Source organism: Panthera tigris, chromosome A3 (genome assembly GCF_018350195.1).
Source record: "Panthera tigris isolate Pti1 chromosome A3, P.tigris_Pti1_mat1.1, whole genome shotgun sequence".
NCBI lineage: Eukaryota > Metazoa > Chordata > Mammalia > Carnivora > Felidae > Panthera > Panthera tigris.
Window position 1 is genome coordinate 21,190,140 of NC_056662.1, and position 21,895 is coordinate 21,212,034.

Genomic DNA, 21,895 nt, shown 5'->3' on the forward strand with positions numbered 1-21,895 from the left:
ACAACCAAGGTGACCCAGGAGCCAGGCTTCAGGCCAGGGAGGTATGATTCTTGCCGGGAATTGTGTGCTTACCGGAGGGCCCGATGGATCAGGTAATGGGAGATTTCCATCGTACAGTCAAGAACTGGGAGTACGAGAGCTGGTTAGAGTGAAGGTTCATTCATTACGAGAAAAAAAAAGCGCGTTTCTGTATGAGCCAGAGCCCGTGCTGAAAGTGGGATAGGATGGGGAATACGTTTGGGTTCTCACGGTATCCCTGAAAGGACTCTACAATGTGTTGTTTATATGCTTAATGTCTGGAACGTGCGCTTCTGTTGGGCACTGCTATAGGTTGGGGATACTGCTCCAAACACAACACACAGGAGGCCTCACGGAGCTTATAGGACTGCAGTCCCTCAGGGTGAGCCGCTAGCCATGTGTGGCTGTTTATTTAAATTGATACAAATAAAAAGGTGAAGTTCACATCTTCCCTTGCACCAGCCGTATTTCAGATGTTTGGTGGCCACAAGCGGCTGCTGTGTGGGGCCGCGCAGGTGCATAGACTGTTCCTGTCACTGCAAGAAGTGTTAAAAAGAAAACTCACAGGCCCAAAATGGCGTCACGTAGGCCAGGTCCCCAAACCCAGGCTTAATACCTGATCGAAATGCAGCGTCAGCTCGCCGCGGAAGTGCAGTCTTAACCGGTCAGAAATTTTTCTGATGGGTGCCTGTGAGTCCACTGCATGGGCTCTCTCCATCCCCAAAGGAAGATGAAATAATCTGCATGATTAGACTCCCCTCCTGTTCCCCCTCAGGGAAAGCAACCTTGCCTGGAAGCATTCGTTTGCAAATGGCTCTTGCCCTACCTCTCTTCTCTCCAGGCTGGGTGGGATGCTGCCCCACTCATTGTTTAATAAAGCCGACTAGATCTTCAAATTGACCGGGTTGAATTTTGTTTAACGTGAAGTCAGACAGCACAGCGCTGGTCTAGAAGGTGAGTTCAGGGCTAATTACGTGAACGAAGAGTGTTGCTGGACACCTTTACAGAAAGGCTGTTTCTCTAGGAGCCCACAGTGGTGCGACATCCCCTGCCGGGATGTTTAGGGTAGTTCTGAGTGTGGGCGGACAAAGTTGGGGCGGCCGCCTGCAGGAGTGTAAGGTCACTGGCTTTGGGGTCACACAGACCTGAGTCTGCCCCCCCCCCCCCCCCCCCCCCCCGGTGGCATAAGGCAAGTTTCCACTACCTGACCTCGACTTCCTCTTGTAAAATGAGACCCACACCTTTACAAGAGTGGGGTGAGGTAGGGATTAAATAGACCGATGCATGTGAAAGCCTGAGTAGTGTGTCCCTTTAGGAAATATTTAGTAACTGATAGCTATTACTATTATTTATTGAAGGTTTCTCTGCACCATACCGAAATAGATCATACTTCTTTTGGGCCTTGGGGGCTTTCATGGTGTAGCCCCTAATTTTTTTTTAAATATAATTTATTGTCAAATTGGCTAACATGTAGTGTGTGAGGTGTGCTCTTGGTTTTGGGGGTAGATTCCCGTGGTTCCTCGCTTACAGACAACACCCAGTGCTCATCCTAGCAAGTGCCCTTCTCAATGCCCATCACCCATTTTCCCCTTTCCTCTCCCCGCCCCCACCCCAATCAACCCTCAGTTTGTTCTCTGTATTTAAGAGTCTTTTATGGTTTGCCTCCCTCTCTCTAACAATTTTTCCCCCCTTCCCTTCCCCCATGGTCTTCTGTTAAGTTTCTCAAGCTCCACAGGAGCGAAAACATGGTATCTGTCTTTCTCTAACTGACTTATTTCACTTCTAATGCTGAAATTTGTGGGCAATCAAAAATAGTTCCGTTTAGGGGCGCCTGGGTGGCTCAGTCGGTTAAGCGTCCGAGTTCAGCTCAGGTCACGATCTCACGGTCCGTGAGTTCGAGCCCCCGCGTCGGGCTCTGGGCTGATGGCTCAGAGCCTGGAGCCTGCTTCCGATTCTGTGTCTCCCTCTCTCTCTGCCCCTCCCCCGTTCATGCTCTGTCTCTTTCTGTCTCAAAAATAAAATAAACGTTAAAAAAAGAAAAAAAAAATAGTTCCGTTCCTTTTACAGCAGAAGATTTGCATAATAATAGATGCTTAAAAACATTTATCTCCAAATTAGAGTATACATGCTTTTCTCAAGCATGTAAAGAGCCTTTATAAATACTGTTCATATTCTGGGTTATAAAACAAGTGGCAAATACCAAAGAATCTGTGTCCTATGAACTACATTTGCACTGCAATAGAAAGGCAATAACAACAAAAACAGGTCTGAAAAAATCCCTATGTTTGGGAAATTTAAAAACATATTGAAAATACCTCATCAAAGATGATACCGTAAGCAGAATTAGAAATAGTAACAACCGAATGATAATAAAAATTTACATACCAAAGTTTGTGAATTGTAGCTCAAGTAATTACTAAGGAGAAATTTAAGCCTCGATGCTTGAAATAGAAGACTGAGATTTAATATGTAATAAAAAAGAAAATGGAAGTAATGCGAATAAAAATTAGCAGAAAGTAAAGCCAAATTTAGGGAATGATATAGATCACTTTTTGTATATAAAAATTTATATTTTGATGAGCACATTTCGAGAAAACATCAAACGAAATTGCCTCAAGGAGAAATGGGAAACTGTAATAGTCTGATAAAGACCACGGGGGACAGAGCTCAATAAAGATTTATTTGCCTGTTACAACATGAACTTTTCTCGGTCCCTATCAAAGCTGTGATTTTCTGAAAAGAAATCTTGGATCTGTCCTTGAATGAATATATAATGACGCAAACACTTATCTCCTTATTGGAGACCATTGATACAATCCATTTGGAGGGGTGTATAGGGGCCATGAGGCTTTGGCTTCAGACTACACAATTTTCTCAGAATTCAGCTGTAGACAGGCCATGCACGAGAAACATCATTGGTCAGGCTTTTAAATTTTTCCCACCAGTGTTGAAGACCACAGCCATTTACCTCTCCTGGCAGTAAGACTGAACAATTATAACGAATACAGGTGGTCAGAGTGGAAGAGAGTGAAAGCCTCTTTTGAGGGGTAACGATTTCCGAGGATGCAGTGAAGGATTACCTTGGACTGAGAACATACACGCTGCTAAGACATTGATTGACTAGTAGCTCTAGGCTTATATCCTAAAGTGTGTACCCTGACTGTCACTGATAGACAGGGATGCTGAAACTTTCAAATCACTCTGTAGACCGTTCTTGTCCCCGTCTTTGTGCTTGGCAGGAGCATGTTTCTTTTAAGTCGAAAAGTACAAAATTATTCAAATGTTTTCATATTAATATGGTCTATACATAAATAACTCAGGAAAATGGAACTTCTTTTGTTGGTTTTGCGTGTTTTTTTTTTTTTTAATCCTAAATTTGGAAAACAAAGAGCTCTCACAAGTTTTGAGTTGATTAAAACTTAGAGAATGGTTAAGATCTAATTATATCTTGGGGCACCTGGGTGGCTCAGTCAGTTAAGCATCCGACTTCGGCTCAGGTCTGATCTCACTGTTTGTGAGTTCAAGCCCCGCATCGGGCTCTGTGCTGGCAGCTCAGAGCCTGGAGCCTGCTTCAGATTCTGTGTCTCCCTCTCTCTCTCTGCCCCTCCCCTGCTCATGCTCTGTCTCTCTTTGTCTCTTAACAATAAATAAATGTTAAAAAAAAAGATGTAATTATATCTTTTATCCCTTCTAAGATGAAGGGGCAAATCTTTGTGTAATCTGGTGGCCATTCAAGGAAACCCAAAGACAGTTTAGGACTAAAGGACGTTTTCACTATTTTTTTCAGAATTTGGGAAAGGGAAAGGGAAGAATTGTCAGAGGACAATATATGAACACAATTTTCAAATGTAAAAAAGTTCTTACAAGCCAATATTTTAAAACTCGCAGCAAAAAGTAAATACCTATTAGAAACTTAACTTTAAATATGCCAGATATAACATACAGATGGCCAACAGACGCACGAAAAGATGCTCTGCGTCACTAACCAGGGAAATGCAAATCAAAACCACGATGCGATACCACCTCATGTGAATTGAAATGGTTAGTATCAAAAAATAAGTGTCGACGTGGAGAAAAAGGAACTCTTGTGCACTGTTCATGGCAATGTAAATTGATGTAACCACTGTGGAAAACGGTATGGAAGTTTAAAAAAAAAATTTAAAAATAGAACTGCCACCTGATTCAGTAATTCCACTACTGGATATTTACCCGAATAAAATGGAAATACTAACTTGAAACAATATATGCACCCCTGTGTTTACTGTGGTGTCACTTAACAGTAGCCAAGATAGGAAAGCGACCCAAGTGTCCCATCGACAGATGAACGAGTAAGGAAGATGTCGGATGGACACACAGTGGAATATTAATCATCCATAAAAAAAGAATGGAGTCTTGCCATTTGCAATGACATGGATAGAGCTAGAGAGTATAATGCTAAGTGAAATACGTCAATCAGACAAATACCACATGATTTCACTCATGAAATTTAAGAAACAACCAAAATGAGCAAAGAAGAAAAGCATACTTAACTATAGAGAGCAAACCGGTGGTTACCAGAGGGCAGGTGGGTGGGGAGGTACGTGGTATAATCCGGGAAGGGGATTAAGAGTGCACTGGCCATCGGGGCACCTGGGTGACTCAGTCGGTTGAGCCTCTGACTTCGGCTCAGGTCGTGATCTCATGGTCTGTGAGTTCAAGCCCTGTGTCAGGCTCTGTGCTGACAGCTCAGAGCCTGGAGCCTGCTTCAGATTCTGTGTCTCCCTCTCTCTCTGGCCCTCCCCCGTTCATGGTCTGTCTCTCTCTGTCTCAAAAATAAATAAACATTTAAAAAAAAAAAAAAAAAAAAAAGAGTGCACTGGCCATGATGAGCACCGAGGAGAGTATAGAAGTGTCAAAGCATTATTTTGTACACCTGAAACTAATATAACACTAGGTCAATTTTACAGGGATTAAAAAAAGTGGGTACAGAATAGTTAATTTCACCAAAACCCCCTAAATTCTAATTTTAGTTTTGTGAATGTGCCAACCATGTAACCGTGCAGTAAAAGATTTATAAACCTTTCTCCTTACGGATAAAGTCATTGAGCCAACTTTGTCAAAAATTTTTAATACCGGTTTTTGGTTTTTGAAACACGGTAGGTATTATAACCCAAGTCCAAAAATTCTTACTAAAATGTGGACGTTTACAGTATAACCTTTCATATTATTTTTATTATTTAGAGACTTTAAAAAGTGGGGGGCTTATTTGCAAAATATAATTAACCTTATGAACGTATTAGAAAAAGCAATGTACGTATCATAGTGAATTTACCATCCTGGGAAACTAATAATTCCCTGAAGCAAACTACCTGTGTTATCTTGCATCTCCCTGTAATTATGCCTAATACTGTCTTAGCCATTTCTGTTAATTACCATCATTAGCAAAGTGAACATCTTTTGTTTTCTCTAGACTCTAGAAAACTAGACGACGGGAGGACTATCGAGCTGTTTTTCTCCCTGAGCTTACATTGAATATTTTTATAGTTACACACATCACCCATCTGGTTAATTTACAGCTGTTTTAAACGTGGAAGACTGAGGATAAATTGGAACTGGGTTCAGTGACCAAAGTTTAAAACTGGTTTTTAACTTGGAAATTATCTACGATCCAAAAAGATTTATCTGCAAACTCAAATTAACACTTGAGGTTTTACAGAAGTTAAGCAAGGATCTAAAAATTACGGTTTTAGCTACAACGTGGTCTTTCTGATTGGTACTGCTATGAAGACGGTAGGATTGAAACCCCTGCAGGGCTTCAGCTTGAGCTGTGGCACAAGAGCATCCCCTTCCTGATTGGAAAGTCTGTGCCCCCATTGTCCTTTAAGGGTGATGATCTTGTCACTTTATTTTTTTTTTTAATTTTTTTTTTTTAACATTTATTTATTTTTGAGACAGAGAGAGACAGAGCATGAACAGGGGAGGGTCAGAGAGAGAGGGAGACTCAGAATCCGAAACAGGCTCCAGCACAGAGCCCGACGTGGGGCTCGAACTCACAGACCGCGAGATCATGACCTGATCCGAAGTTGGCCGCCCAACCGACTGAGCCACCCAGGCGCCCCTGATCTTGTCACTTTAAATTCTCTTGAGTCACACCAGGTGAGAAGCAGGAATCAGGCAGAAGGAGACGAAAATGTCAGCTTTGTTGTTCCGTAAGAGCTGGGTGGGGGAGGGCTCCCTAATACCTAACCCCCTCTGAATGCAGGCTGTCCCCACCGCCACCCAGGGGCAGAACTTTCAACAGGATTCTTTAAGAAAATATGCCGCCAAACCGAGGCATCCGGCAATCAGGGTGACATGTTGAGCTCTGAAAATACGAATGGGTCAATTTTTGATCACAGATTTCAGCTGAAAATGAAGCGTTCTGATGGCAGCCAGTTAGGAAAATCCTGAATGGGCTGTCCCGTGTGCTCAGACAAGGGAGCACCAGGGACGGGCACAGCTGTTTTTCCGGCTTCAGAAAGGTCCCTCAGGAATGGAGGTAGAAAAGGAAGATGGGTGACCCACAGGCTTTCGGGAGGACGCCTGCTGAATTGTCCCAGAAGGACTGGGGTTGGAAGTCAGAGTCTAGGGACACAGAAGTGGTCAGATCAGAAAAGTCACCCATTGTCTTGGAAGGGGATGGTGTAGGTTGCAGGTTTTTCACATGACAATGACGAGACCCTCATCAAGCTGCCTTCTCCATGAGAGATGACAGATGGTGACAGACTAATAATGGAGATGCTAGAGGAAATGATCTTGGACAAAAGACCTTATGCCCGAGCCTGGCTTGGAGAGGCAGGAATTCCTGCCTTCAGGGGACAGTGGGGGCTAGCTGGACAGGGAGTTTATCAGCACAGAACAGAGTAGGCTGGACATCAGCCTTTGGTAACTAACTGAGCATTCAAGGCAAATATTTCACTTCGGTTCATTATCTTTTACCATCCTTGCTGAGCATCTCCCATCTTCACTCTTAGACATCCTGGATTTTCCTGGGTAAGGTCATCGGACCTTGCTGGCTCATTTCCTGGGCCTTCCGAGGTAAAAAAACACAACACTTCGATGATTTCATCAGAGGTATGCTGTTGGTTGATGGTTCGAGACAGATTTATTTAAAATTTGGAAGTCTGTCATCCAACTCCTAGTGTATTAAAGGATCTTTAAAAAAAAAACATTTTTTTTTTTTTTTTTTTACATTTATTTGTTTTTGAGAAACAGAGTGAGACAAAGCGTGAGCTGGGGAGGAGCAGAGAGAGAAGGAGGCACAGAATCCGAAGCAGGCTCCAGGCTCTGAGCAAGTGGTCAGCACAGAGCCTGATGCGGGGCTGGAACCCATGAACCGCAAGATACGACCCGAGCCGAAGTCGGCCGCTCGACCAACTGAGCCACCCAGGCGCCCCGTTCCCATTTCGATCAATATCACACATCAAGGAAGCGCTGAGCCCCCTCTGTCTGACTCTTGCTCCTGTAACCACGACACCAAAGGACACAGGGGACTAAGTTCATGTTTCGTGGTGAGCGAGGTGCTTTGAGCTGTGTGGCGACCAGACATTGCTCATGCTTTCCCCCTTTACTGAGGTTTATTCCGGTGGCCGGCAGGTAGGTAGCCAGGGGCGAGCCGCCCAGAGTAAGGCTAAGGACAGCCGTAAAGAAACCACGAAGGGACACGGGAAGGAGGAGGAGAAAGGAGGGGGGGAAGGGGTCACCTGTTCAGGCTTGTGTTCAGGTGCCACAGGCTCCCCGGTGACTAGTGCCCATGTGGAGGGGGCCCTCACGGGAGTGGAGGCAGTGCGGCTGCAGCCTCCGGACCCCCACGGGGGCAGGGGCAGCCCCAGCTGTGATGTCGTCCCCTCCTCCGGCCATGGCTACTCCTCTTCAGTGTTCGGCCTCTTCAAGGTTGGCCCCCAAGAGCAAGAAGTTCTGGAGAGGAGGCAAACAGGACACACAAGAAAGCTCACTTTGTGAGCAGCGTAGGAGAGGAGCTTCCCGAAAGGGGAACCCCCACTGGGTCTAGAGGCACGTTCTCACTTGAACCGAAACACCGGGTCAAGTGCAAAGGCCATGCCTTTAGGTCTTGGAGGTTGTTTGTTTTTTTTTTTATTTTTTATTTTCAACGTTTTTTATTTATTTTTGGGACAGAGAGAGACAGAGCATGAACGGGGGAGGGGCAGAGAGAGAGGGAGACACAGAATCGGAAACAGGCTCCAGGCTCTGAGCCATCAGCCCAGAGCCCGACGCGGGGCTCGAACTCACGGACCGCGAGATCGTGACCTGGCTGAAGTCGGACGCGTAACCGACTGCGCCACCCAGGCGCCCCAGGTCTTGGAGGTTTTTAGAAACACTGTCCCTCTCAGCTGCCTGCCCCCCGGGAATTTATTTGCATTTCCCGATCTGCTGAGTTCTGGAAGACATGCATGAATGTCACTGTCCGTCCCCCAGAAGTTTTTTCTCCCAGGAGAACAATGTGCCTCTGGGTGCTGCCTCAGTTTACTCCCCTCGCATAATTAATTTATAAGGATGTAGTCTAGAATTACCTTGGAGTAAGAACATGCTATGAACACTGAAGACATGGGTGTCTCTGGAGTTATAAACTGTCATTGTCTCTGTCCCTGCCCCTGACGTGCTTCTTGCGCTAAAAGGCCTGGTCAGTTTTTCTCCGGGAACATCCCTTGCTGCTGTGGGAGGGAAGGCTGGCTGGTGGCCCGGTGGGGACTCTCACACCACCAAGGAGGTTCTGGCTCATCAACCCGGAAGTGGTGCATCTAATCTGATCCCTGTGCACGCTTTCCTCCTGCCACACGTGGGTATAGGGCCCTCCACATTGTTGATGTGCAGTTAAGGTGTTTGAACTGAATTACTGGGAACTGAGCCTTTCTGCACGAAGCCAAGATTCCACATAATCCAAACCTGCATCTGCACTCCAAAATTTAAAACAAAAATATTTGTCCCTATAAACATTAAGTCCAGGATATAAGTGGGAATCAGGGGCTCCCCCTAATATCTACCAGCCCCGAAAGCAGCCCTCCCAGGAGGCCTTAGGGCTCCCCATCCAGACCCCACGTCTCACTGACCTTGTGGACGTGGAGCTCTAAACTGTTGAGGTAGGTGTCCCTTGGCAGAGGCAGAGGGAAGCCCTCCTCAAGCTTTGCTGGAAGATAAACAGCAGAGAGACACGGGTTGGACGGAGAAGGCTGAGGATGTGTGGGGACACAGCTCACTGCATTGGCCGCTGGCCGGTGACAGGGCGGGCTGCTTTGAAATGCGGTAGGCTGCTGGATTCGGGGCCGGTTTTCTGTGGGGAGCGGGGCATGTAGATGAAAATGCCCGGCAAATGCGGCTTCCTCAGGAGGGGACAGATGTGGACAGCCTCCACCAGCCAGAGCGGCCGGGATGGGACATGCTGTACTTATAACCAGGGACTCGTCCCCGAGGACCATCATCTCCGCCGCTCTCTCTTTTCCAGGATGACTTCCTGCTCTAACCTCGTGGTGGTAAAAGGCAGGTGGTGAGGCCAGCTGGAGAAGGCCGTGGTGTAGAAGGAGGCCTGCTGGTTCTCCGGCAGCTACTGGGCCAAGCGCTGCTTCCATCAAGGTCAAGGTCACCGAGCAAGTCAGGCACCCAAGCTGGCCCTGGTGCCAACTCCAGATGTTCTCCAGGTGCTGCCTGGAATGCCCCTCCTCCCTTGACCCAACTCCCTGTGCTTTGGGACTCAACTTGACCCTCACCTCCTGGAAGCCTGAACCGACCTCTAAGTCATGTTCAATGCCTCCTCCTAGCTCCCACAGCACCCTGTGTTTCCTCTGTCAAGGCATTTGTCACACAGGTTGTCACTGCCTGTTACACGTCTGCCTTCCCAACAAAGCGTGAGCTCCATGAGCACGGGGTCCCGGAAGAAGAGGGGCTCAGCCTGGTAAGTGGCAGGCCGACTGATCCCTGACTCCTACAGAAAGGGTAGAATTCAACGTTTGCACGATAGCAGCTAGGCTTACCGTTGAGGGAGGGGTACAGGGTGTGCAGCGCATAGTAATTGAGGATGGCTTCCATCAGATCCACCTGGCGGGGGGGGCGCAGAGCAAAGGGAACAAACAGGATGTGAATGAAAACGAGTCCGAGGGAAGGACATCTGCCTGGCCCCCGCCTCCAGAAACACCGACATGCCACCCCACTCCCAAAGCAGGTTGGCTGCCGATGAGCAAACAGCTCCTTACTCCCGATCTCCTAAACCCCACTCTCTGACCTTCCTTCGCCATCAGGACGTACAGGCTCATCTTATGGCAACCCCGGACCTGAACTGCCGTCGGGATATTTCGTGGTTCTTACTCCACTCGGTGCAAACACTTTAAAATTTTGCTGCAGAAGTTTTAATGTGTTTGGTGATAGAGCGCTGCCCCAGATCCCACTGAAAGAGTTAGCTAAGCTATGCTGGACGCCCCAGATTCCCTGTCAAAAGTTCTCAATTCTGAAGCCCATCAGCTCTAAGGGCTTTGGGTAAGGTGTTGTGGACCTGGGCTCCTATTATCATGATATCACGACACTGAATATATACCGAGAGCTTACTCTGTGTGAGGCACTTTGTCAAAGGGTCTTACTAACTTCATTGCCCCACGTCACGTGATAGCTCCCGTTCGAAGTAGCTGGGGTGGGTATCAGTATTCCCATTTTACGGTCAGGGAAACCGAGGCCCAGAAAGGTTAAGTCATTTTCCCCACGTCACGCAGTAACCCAGCGGCACATCTGGTAAAAGCGCCCAGATCTATCTTCCTTCAACGCTCTTGATGTCCACGTCCTGTTGCCTCCGTTGGCCCTCAGGCAACGCCCTTCTTGGAGGATTAACTTTTAGACACGGCATCCGTTTCCACGATGCGTCTTCTGTGGCCTCCCCTGCCCCACCCCACGCTGAATCCCTGCTCGGAGAACACACAGAAGAGGTGCTGGGGAAAACAACTCACGTTGAAGTAACGGACGTTGGAGTGTTTCAGTTCCAATTTCAGCTTACTGCGTGGAGAAAGAGAGGCACGGGTCACCGCGAGCCGTGACCGCTACTTCCTCGCCATTACCCGAGGGGAGCACCCAGTGCCCACGGGCAAGGCTGTTTCCCCGGGGGCCTGGGCACCCCAGCGTTTCTCTGCAGTGTGGTCCCTTTAAGGCCTTCAAGCATGCCCGGTGATTTAAGAAGAAGCGACGTTGTTAAAAATAAGGCTGGCAGAGCATCTGCAACAATTTACATAAATTATGACGATACAAACACTGACTGGAACAAGTGGGATACAAAAAGTAATGCTCTGCTCGGCCGATTATGTAAAACGGCACAAAAAATGGAAGGAAGCGGGAAACTATTACTACGTGGCAGGGTTAGGGGGGATTCGGGGTGGTTTTCTTTTACACCTTTGCAATTTCCAACTTTTTCTTGCCATGAGCACGCGTTGTTTGCATGATAATTATGCAAACAATTATCATTGTTCTTGTCTGGGAACAGACAATATTGTTCCGGGGGGACCTCGGTTGCTGTCGCTGTAGCAGCCAACCCCCCGCCCCCCCCCCCCCCACCTTTGAACCTCCCGGCTGCTGGCCGGGCTCTCTTGTTCAGGGATTCTAACTACCCTGGGCTGATCTCTGCTTTCTTCCCATGGGGCAGAATCGTTCTGCTAATTCCTTGATGAAACCACTGTGTGAGGTCCTCTTACGTCGTCCCTCATTTTGTCGTCTCTCCACAGCCCAAGCCGTTGTCTGTCTGCTCAGATACTGCGAACCCCGCCCCACCCCCACCCCCACCCCCCGCCCCAGGCCAGGTTTATGCATAAACTCAAATTCCGGGACCTCTGCACGGCCCACATGTTCACCATGGGCTTCTCTGTTTAAAGGCCTCTAAAGGAGATGTTCATCTTAATGGGGTCAGTGCACTTTATCAGCCAACACGCATCTAGCCCCGAAGCCCGGAATCAGTTCCTCTGACGCACCCGCTGCACCTGTTCCCCAGCAGGCAGCAGCACCCAGAGCGAGTGACACACGGGACACAGGTGAGGGCTCCAGACGGAGGACACCGCCAGGGGAAGCGCCAGCCCTCGCTGGGGATATACTCCCTCCCGCCCAAAGCCTGCATCCCTCCCCGCCCCCCCCCCCCCCCACTGGCCCCCTGGTTAGGTAAGGACTTGCCTACTGACTGGGTGTCTGGACAGGGGAGCAGCAAGGAGTGGCTGGGGCGTCTTTAACCCTGCATCCCAAATCTCCCTTTCTCCTGTGCAGGTTACTGATAGTTTTTCTCAATCTTTTATACAAAGTCCCTGCAGAGCCCCGCGTCTTCCAGGTAGATTACGGTTCCTAAGTGATCCCTTTGCGGAAGTCCGGCTCCTCCACTGACGCCTGAGAGGGGACAGGGAAGCATGCCTTTCATGCATGCCATGTCAACATGCCTTTCCAAAGGGGCACCTGGATTACAGGATAGGCCAGCCCCCGTGGAGATCTCTGTTTCCAAGGGTCAATGCCAGTCCTATCAGCGAACAGACTAGATGCTCTAGCCACTGCCGGGTTCTCCCCATCCTGCCCTATTTCCTCCCCTCATCCTGCGGCCTCTTACCTGCCCGTGGTCACCGAACCAACGATCCTGCCGGAGCTCACACTGATGGTGGCGGAGATGTTGGTCGTCTAGAAAAGCAAAGGGGGGTAACCCAGACTCCCAGCCCATGTAGAAGTCCGGTCGGCTCCCAGTCCAGGAGAAAATGCTTCAGAAATAGAAGCCACGGGGGGCGCCTGGGTGGCCCAGTCGGTTGAGCGTCCGACTTCAGCTCAGGTCACGATCTCACGGTCCATGAGTTCGAGCCCCGCGTCAGGCTCTGGGCTGATGGCTCGGAGCCTGGAGCCTGCTTCCGATTCTGTGTCTCCTTCTCTCTCTGCCCCTCCCCCCTTCATGCTCTGTCTCTCTCTGTCTCAAAAATAAATAAACATTAAAAAAAAAATTAAAAAAAAAAGAAATAGAAGCCACGGCGGGATGTGGAACATGTAGGTGAAAAGGAGCGACCCGAGGATTGTGGGCTGGGGATGCAGAATGTTGGTGGCTCCCCAGCCGATTTTAAGAAAGGTGAGCTGGGGTTTTAGAGGTCTTAATGGAAGCATCAAGAAGGGGAAATAAGCCGGAGCTAAAGACACAGAACATTCGAATAGGGAGACCGTCCACCGACAAGTATGACTGGGCTTTGAAGCAGGCTACTAAGAGAAGTTCAGAGAGTCCCTGAGCCCTAGGGACATTTAAAGATACCAGCAGCCGACCCGTCGAGGGGTGGTCCGTCGAGGGGTGCGGTTGAACCAGGCAACATCTAGGGTGGTTCGCTATTCTGGATTTATGTGTCTTGCCAAATTTGGGGAATTCCCAGCCATTATTACTTTGAGACTCTGAAGACATGAAGGTGAGATCTTTTGTTGGAGTCCCACGGGGCCCTGAGGCTCCTTACGTCTGTTCAGTCTGCGGGTTCGGACTGGCTCATTTCTATCATCCTATCTTTTAATTCACTCCTTTTCTCTATTCCACTGACACACCCCGGCAGGGGTGTTGGGCATGTTGGTATAGCCTTAAGCGAGTTATGGATTGTCTATAAGTTTTCTGTCTTACGAGGCTGTCCCGTTTTTGGTCCTTTGGCTAGAGACAGGAGGATGTTGTTGGGGCTCTTTTTTGCTTGTGCCTGGGAGTGTTTCCACCTTGCCCCAAATTGAACTCTGTAGGGCAAAAAGAAAACCCAGGGCACTCATCATCATGCCGTTCCTTCGATCCTGAGGCCCCTGGCCCATCCACCTTTTTCTCTCTGCCTTTCAGAGTTTTCTTGTTTATTTTATATGTAATGTGTGAGGTTTTTGGTTGTACTCAGCAGGAGTGGGGGAAATGGACATCTATCTAGCCCATCTTCCCAGAAGCAGAAGTGTTTTGCCCCTTTTGAAATTGGATTGTCATTTAAAATTTTTTAATGTTTATTCATTTTTGAGAGAGAGAGATAGACGGAGGGGGTGGAGAATGAGCGGGGGAGGGTCAGAGAGAGAGGGAGACACAGAATCGGAAGCAGGTTCCAGGCTCTGAGCTGTCAGCACAGAGCTCGACATGGGGATCGAACACACGAACCGTGAGATCATGACCTGAGCCAAAGTCGGACGCTTAACCGACTGAGCCAACCAGGCGTCCCTGGCTTGTTGTTTTTATGACTGACTTGTAAGAGTTCTTTATATATTCTGGAAGCACATCCCTTCCCATATATATGCTTTGCAAACATTTTCTCTCTTTCTGTGGGTTTTCTCACTTTTTTGAATTATGTCCTTTGAAGCACAGAAGTTTTTAATTTTGGTGACGTCCAATTTACCCATTTTTTAATTTTGTTGTTCATGCTTTTGATTTGCCTCTTAGAAGCCTTTGCCTAACCCAAGGTCAAGAAGATTTAATACTGTGTTTTTTTTTTCTGAGAGTTTTGTAGTTTTAGCTCCCACCTTTGGGTTGGGGTCCACTTTTGGTCAATTTTTTGTGTAGGTATAAGGAAGGGGTCTGATTTCATTTTGCATGTGGATATCCAGTTGTCCCAGCACCATTTCTTAAAAGCTTCTTTTTGGGGCACCTGGGTGGCTCAGTCGGTTAAGCGTCCAACTCTTGATTTCGGCTCAGGTCGTGATCTCATGGTTCATGAGGTCGAGCCCGGTGTTGGGGAGACTGCTTGGGATTCTCTCTCTCTCCTGCTGTCTCTGCCCCTTCCCCACTTGTGCGTGTTCTCTCTCTCAAAATAAGTAAACTTAAAAAAAATCTTATTCTTCCTCCGCTGAATTGCCTTGGTCCCCTTGTTGAAAATCATTTGGCTGTAAATATGGTGATGTATTTCTGGATTCCTAATTCTATTCCGTTGATCTGTATGTCTCTCTTTGCACCAGCACCACACTATCTTGATTACTGTAGCCTTCTAGTAAGTTCTGAAATAGGGAAGTAGGAGCTCTACAGCTTGTTTTTCTTTTTCAGGATTGTTTTGGCTATTCTAGGCCCCTTGAGTTTGCATATGAATTTTAGGATCAGCTTGCCGAAAAAAGCCAGCTGGGATTTTGATAGGGATTGTGTTGAACGTGTAGCTCAGTTTGGAGAGTATTGCCATCGTAAGACTTCTTTACATTTTATACCTTCTTTAAAAAGGTAATTTAATGATTTTTATTTATACTAATTTCAGAAGGGTTGTGCTTTAAATCAAACACGTTTTTATAGCAAATGTAAGAGTGCGCAAGCTAAAATGGTCCAACGTAGCTGGAGGGAATGACTTTTAAGCTTTCTTGCAATTGTGACAGTGTATGATGTGATTAAGTATGCCCTTGGGAAGCCTGAAATGCAAGGTCCCCTCACGCCGCTGGCAAGAAGAAGCAGCCTCCAGCGTCTACGAACTGTGCAGTCTCCCGGTCCTTCAGAGGAGGGAGAGGCTTACACCGTGGCAGGCGGAACCCCTTGCTCCTCTGGGGAGCTGGGATCAGACTTACCACCCTGAGTTCGAAGAGTAGCTTGCGCTCAGAGGAGGTGGGCAGGAGAGCGAAGGCCTGGATGTCTATCACTGGACTGAGGGTCACATTTCCAGGGGTGAACATCAGGAACGGGGCCGATTCGGGAGACGTCTCGAGCTCTAGCTCCGTATTGGGGTACAACCTGGCCAGCTGGAGAAAGAGGGCAGAGACTCAGGGGAGGGCGGGAGACAGACAGAAGGAGCCCGAGCTGTATCAGGGAAGGGCAGGTGGGCAGATCCCCAAAGTCCAAACTTCCAAGGGCCTTTGACCAGCAGTGGAAATGTGACAGGAGGGCGGGCATTGTGTTTTCCAGAACTCTTTCCAATAGACAGGTGTTGTGATTGGAAAGTGTACTCTAATAAAGTGAGAGACACCCCCAGTGGGCACGCTCCAGTAACAGCGATGGTCGCCATACTGCTGCCTATGCGGGCCAGCTTGTGTTGACTACAGTGTAAATTTGGGGCTGGGGCTGAATTGCCTGGTTCAAGAGAGGGGGCACCGATTGTTCTCCACTGGGCTTCCGCCACTTTTCAGCTACGCTTTACATAAACGTCAAACAAATATCAATTAGTGGCCTAGCCCCAAATTATGAGCCGGCCCGATGTGCCCTCCCCCCTTGTGCCCCAGAAAGATCTTATACATTTGCGCTGGTTCGGTGCTATCATCTCCCATGTGACCCTCCCAGCGACCCGGCGGGTCAGGTATTATTATTGTCCCCGTTTGACAGACGAGGAAACTGAGGCCCGACGAGACGGAGTTCCAGAGTTGGAGAGTTCCAGAGATGGAGAACTCTCTCTAGAGTTCCAGAGATGGAGAACAGCAGACCCAGGGTTCAAACACAGGCAATCAATCCGAATCCAGATCCTGAGACTTTATGCCACAAGGGGTCAGAGAATGATGGGACTGGTGCATGCAAAACTTAATAGCTTTTATCTCTACCCACCGTTCTAATAGGTAAGCTGTTTGGAGGAAGTGTAGGCACAGCTCATGGCCACGCCAATACAATCTCCGCATCTGGTCTAGGTCGAGGGGTTGCCTTATACTCCGAGATTAGTGTTCGCGGGTCTTACCTGAGGAATAATGGCCCGGAATGAGTTGGTGTGCAGGTGGATTGGAGAGTCCAGGGGAATCTGCAGTAGAAGAAGCAGGAGGCTGCTTGAGACGCAGGACACGATGTGGACTTGGAGGTCAGACAGCTTGGGTTCAAATACCGCTCCTGCCAGCTTTTTGGCGGACTACTTTCCGGCACCCCTTGCTAGGTCCTGTGCCTGGAAAATGGGGATGATCATGATAGCACCCGCCGAGCAGAGCGTGCGAGGATTGAATGAGACCATGTGTGGGCAGAGCGCTAAGTGCCTGGAAACCCAGTAAACTCTTAACAAAAGTCGGTTTTTGTTGTTCATAGTTTCTCAGGATGCTCCCCTCAAGGGCCAGTGAGGTCTCGTAACCAGCGCGACCTGGATTTAATCTATTGCCAGAGATGACTGGCCCCCCAACCTCTCTTATGGTGCCGTCCTCTACCGGCCCCAATGACTTGCTGATTTTCCGGCTTGGCGAACGCTGCCTGCACCTGCACGCAGCCCACCTTGCTGGATCTCTCCTCCCTCACGATCCCCTCTTTCCGCGGGCTGCTCGTATGGACTCATCATAGTGCTTGGCTGTGGGGGTGCGAGGCTCAGACTTCAGGGGGTCCACTTCCAGGAGGGGGGTTGGCTGGCAGCATCCTGCTGTCTCATTCAGGCCCCACACCGTTCGTGCTGGGGCCACACTCTCCCGGACAGCCCTCAGCCCCCGGCGGAGAACAGCCAGGGTGTATGTAGATCTGGAGAATTTGGTGGTCACAGGCGGGATTAAGACAATGAGCCAGAGGCAGGGGCGCCTGGGTGGGTGAGTCGGTCACGCCTCCGACTTGGCTCGGGTCACGATCTCACGGTTTGTGGGTTTGGGGGCCCTCCAGCACTCCTACCCAGCGCGCCCGCCTGCCCCCTCCTCCACGGTGTCGGGACTGCATCTCCCGCTGAGGGCTCTCCCTTCCTACTCCCCCTTCCTCTCCCCTTTATCCTTCACGGGCGCTGCCCCGCATCCCTCTCTCCCAAGTCCAGCTCCGCCTTGGGATCCGCCACTCGGAGGACCAGACAGGTTACCGCAGAGTCTGGCTTACGTTTGAAAGCACCACCAACAGTAGCTTATCTGTATCGTGCGTCAGACACCGCGCTCTTTACAGATCCCTGGGGAAGAGGCAGCTCTGGGATCCACATGCACAGACGGAAACTGAGGCACAGCCTGGATTTGAACCCACACGGCAGGTTTCAGATGGCACGTTCTTTCCCTGAACACCGCTAACCTTGGTCTACTGTCCTGCCTGACGCTCTCTCCTGGGACCCCCAGGCTCCTTCTTCTCTTACTCACGTGCTGGTTTTGGATGGTGAAATTCATGCGCCCAGCCTGGTGGTAAACCCGGCTGGCTGTGTTGAAGACATGCTCGGAGACGGCAAAGTAGACCGAGTGGTCCTGTTTCTCAGGCAGCCTGATGGGAGGAGCATCGAAGGGGGCTGGGGAGCGCCAGTTTCGGCCAAAGAATTCACCCTGGAGACAGAGGGACACATCACCCACCTAAGGTTCCTACCAGAGAGGGTGCCCGGCAGAGGCATCCAAAGCCTGCCTAGGGAAGTCTCCTGCGCCCTGGGTGGTGGTTCCTCTCCAGAATGTGGGCCTGGGGTCCTGAAAGTGTCCTTCTGGCCCCACAATATTTGGACCCTGACAACCGTCCCAAATCTCCCTGTTATCGAGCCGGGTGGGGAGGTATGTGCCGTGTTCTCCCAGGCTCAGGATGTGGCACGTGGAAAGCATGTGGGAAGCATGGAGTCTGGAGATTAACTGTATCCGTTTGAACCCTGGCCTGCCACTTACTAGCTCTGGGACTTTGGGTGAGTCCCCAGCTTCCTTGTGCCTCGACCGCTTCATTTGCCGAATTAGGATGGGGCCAATGGTTTCTAGGTGGCGTACATTTTAAATAAGTTAATATTCGTACAAATACTCAGCATCTGGCACATAGTAAGGAGCAGATGTGTTCGGTTCGTAAATACGATTGGAGGAGGCTGGCGCTCTAGGGCCTGGCTCAACCCCCCGGGGAATCCTGGAGGAGACTGGAATCAAGAGAAGGTATATTACTTTCCTGTTGCTGCTGTGGACACTGGCCAAGGATGGGGACTTATAGGCAGATGGACTAGAGAAGGAGGGGAGGAGCCGACTCTGGGAGGTAGAATTGATTTTCTGCTAGTCCTGAGCTCTAAAGTCCCCTCTCCACAGCAACTTACCTTGAAGGGTGTGTCTATGACTTGAGAAGTCACTTGGGGAGCTCCTACTAAACTGTAGTCAATGCCGGCAACCTGGTCAATCATGGCGATAACTGTGGAACAGGAAAGAGACAGTGTTATGAATAGGGTAGTCAGACACAGTTGTGTGCGTTGTGCACTGCACAGTTTCAGGGCTCTCCTTTCACGTGGACTTTTGTCTTTGGAGAATGGACATGGGGCTGGGGCCGACCCATGGTACCTTCAGTCACAAAGAGAGTGCTGTGTGCATCCGTTCACTCGTTCATTCAATGTTTACTGAGCATGTGCTATGTGCCAAGTGTAATGCAAGAGGCTGATGAAACAGCTGAGCGAGAGAGCCCAAATCCCTGTCCTTTGACAGTCCAGGGTGGGGAGGAAGATAGGGAAAGACAATCAAATACTCGAGCAAATAAATGCAAAAGTGCAACTCTGTTAGGTAGCGTAGGTCCCTTGGATGGTATCAGCCGTATAATAGAGGGCGAAATAGGGGGTTGCAGCTTGATTTGGACAGGGAGTCAGAGGAGGGGTTGCTTGGGCTCTGATCTGAAGGAGGAGTGGGTGTTGACTCAGTGAAAGGGGGGTGGAAGTGGGGCAGGACATTCCTGGCAGAGGGAACGATATGTGCAAGGACGTTGTAGCAGTACAGAGCGTATTAGAGGCACGTAGGGTGTATTAGAGGAGTTGGCGATGTTAGAGGCATATCGGGACTGTGTGGCCGGCCACATTGCCAGACCACGCAAGGCCTTGTCACTCGAAGCTGGGCTCAGTGTCCTGCGAGTCAGAGGAATCTTTGCTAGGTCCCAAGAAGAGGGGGAGACCCGGCCTGATTGTAAAAGGTCCCTGTGGCAGCCAGAGGGGCAGGGCTGGGTGGACCCCCGGCCCTACACGGGGAGTTCAGAGCATCCCTGTTTCGTTAAAGCAGCCAGGGCAGAGCCGACCCGTGATTCTCCCATGCGTTTGTCATTCTCTGCCTACCTCGTGCTCCCGGCAGGTTTCCGAGTCACTACCCTTAACCTCCTGAGTCCCCCACCTCCGGTAGAGACCCCCGAGAGAGGGGGTTACCCCGTATCCAACTCTAAGGTGGAGAGGTCCTTAGGGGGGAAAGTTCTCCCGGGGCTCTTGGGAAATGATGGTGATGGCTCCAGGGGTACCAGGTGTCCCGGCATCTGATGGCACCCAGAGAAGGGAGGGGACCTCCAAACCTGGCAGCGTCCGGAGATAGGGCTCCAGGTGAGAGGCTGTTGACTTCCGGACCATTTCGCAGATCTGTCCAAAGTGCGTGAGAAAGTCAGGTGAGTCTCCCTCTACCCTCTGTCTCCTTGGTCCTGCCCTTCCCCCCACCACCCTCCAGGAAACCTGGGTTATCTCCCCACCCTGTAGGTAGGTGTGTGAGGGGGGGGAGGAGAGTGTCGAAAGGGAGAAGAGGCCGCTACCTTCATCAACACGCAACACTTGGTCACTGTGCCATTTGGGCTGGGCCACACACGGGGGCCCAGCTTAAGTTCCTAGACTTTTCTGGAACCCACGTTAAAAGTGGATGGTGGCCAAGTCTGGCCCCGGGGTCTGCCCTTGTCATGGTCCTCAGTTCAATGTCTTGGCAGCTGAGGGGCAAGAAGTGTAGTACGTAGACGCGCTTATTAGAGAGCGAGGGGTAAAGCAGAAGAGCCGTTAGGTGCAGGAGGCAGCTCTTGAACCAGAGGCTCCAGCCCCTCCTTCCTCAGCCCCTTGGCTTCCTCTTCTTGCTCTGGCTCCCGGCTACCTGGGAATAAGGGATCCTACGGAGCAAGGTGCTTGGTCTGCAGGCAGTACTGATGAGGGCCACCAGAGGGCCCCAAAGCAAAGCCAGAAGGAGAGTCCTGAGACCAGTTCCTCAGTGGCCACCAGCCTGCTCCCAACGTCCAGAATTCCGGCTTGCACGATCCCAGAAGTCCCTAGTCTTCCGATTTCCCAACTTCTGCTATTCCTACACCACCTCTCTGACTTGGCCTTTCTCACCTCTTCATTTACTTAATGTTCACTTTGCATCAAGGGGCCTTTCAAGAATCACATACACGTAATAAAAAATACAGAAATGTTATAGCACTTGGCAGCGAAAAGCTGGCCTCCCTTGGCATACACACGATATAACTGGGAAAAAAGAATACAAGGGATTGAAAAAAAAAGCCAGGCTGGATACGGCTGCCTCGTTGGATAATGCTCCCTTTTTTTTTTTTTTTTTTGTGAGAAGCGTTCAGGATACATTGACCCCAAACGGAGACTTCCCCTTTGATGAAAGAGGGAGAGGACTGCAAAGGGGATCACTCGTTCACGCCATCATTCTGCATGATGCAATACCGAGGCTCCACAATCACTTAAAATCAACACTTTGTTTGGGGGAAGTTTCCCCACTTTGGGAGCCACTGTTTTGTGCAAACTCCAAGCCAGCTTGCATCAGGTGGGCCTGACCTGGCCTCTCCCGGAGCACAAGGAAAGGGCAGCGCCACCCAGGAAGCTGGCCCTGCTGGGGCCTGACCTCGCCCACCCCAAGCCCCTGGGTCAGAGGTCCTCTCTGTCTTCATATCTCTATCTGCACCCTCAGTCCTGTGGGGGCCGCAGCCAGGGCTCCCATCCCGGGAAACTGACCAGTCCTTGGGCTCAGCCTCTCCGACACCTGCCCCATTCCCCACTGGACGCAGGGTATCCAGATTTTTCTGGCCCATGTTTCCTATATTAGCTGGGCAGAGACCACAACTTGCCTCTGACCTCAGCCTGCTGCACAGGGCTCCTGGGGCATACATGGCAATGAAAATAGCCTCGTGTCAGTTCCTCTGCCCTTCCTCTGTATGAGACACTCGTCAGTGCCTGTGTGCATGATGTCATACGGTCCTCCCACCAGCTTTTCAGTGTAGACGCTGTGATTATTTCTGTTTTGTAAATAAGAATCCCAAGGCTCAGGGGCGCCTGAGTGGCTCAGTTGGTTAGGTGACTGACTTCGGCTTGGGTCATGATCTCACAACTCATGAGGTCGAGCCCCGCATCGGGCT

At 49.9% G+C, this 21,895-nt stretch overlaps 1 protein-coding gene across 1 annotated transcript; it reads right to left on the reverse strand.

Moving 5' to 3' along the window:
* Window positions 1-7,395: 7,395 nt before the first annotated feature.
* LOC107179209 (lipopolysaccharide-binding protein-like) lies at window positions 7,396-20,129 on the reverse strand. The gene is made up of 10 exons (XM_015535560.2): window positions 20,075-20,129; window positions 18,855-18,946; window positions 17,947-18,123; window positions 16,608-16,667; window positions 15,517-15,687; window positions 12,608-12,675; window positions 10,983-11,028; window positions 10,023-10,086; window positions 9,105-9,181; window positions 7,396-7,953 (listed from the first exon to the last, which is right to left on the reverse strand). Exons 1-10 carry the CDS (start codon window positions 20,127-20,129, stop codon window positions 7,909-7,911), a joined length of 855 nt encoding a protein of 284 aa, XP_015391046.1. The 3' UTR covers window positions 7,396-7,908.
* Window positions 20,130-21,895: the final 1,766 nt, after the last annotated feature.

Excerpts from the sequence above, each read along its gene's own strand:
- LOC107179209 (XM_015535560.2), bottom strand. The coding sequence starts at position 20,129 with ATGGTCCGGAAGTCAACAGCCTCTCACCTGGAGCCCTATCTCCGGACG. Across the intron at positions 18,124-18,854 it reads TCATAGACACACCCTTCAAG|GGTGAATTCTTTGGCCGAAA; the intron begins GTAAGTTGCTGT and ends CTCTGTCTCCAG. Across the intron at positions 15,688-16,607 it reads TCCGGGCCATTATTCCTCAG|CTGGCCAGGTTGTACCCCAA; the intron begins GTAAGACCCGCG and ends CTCTTTCTCCAG.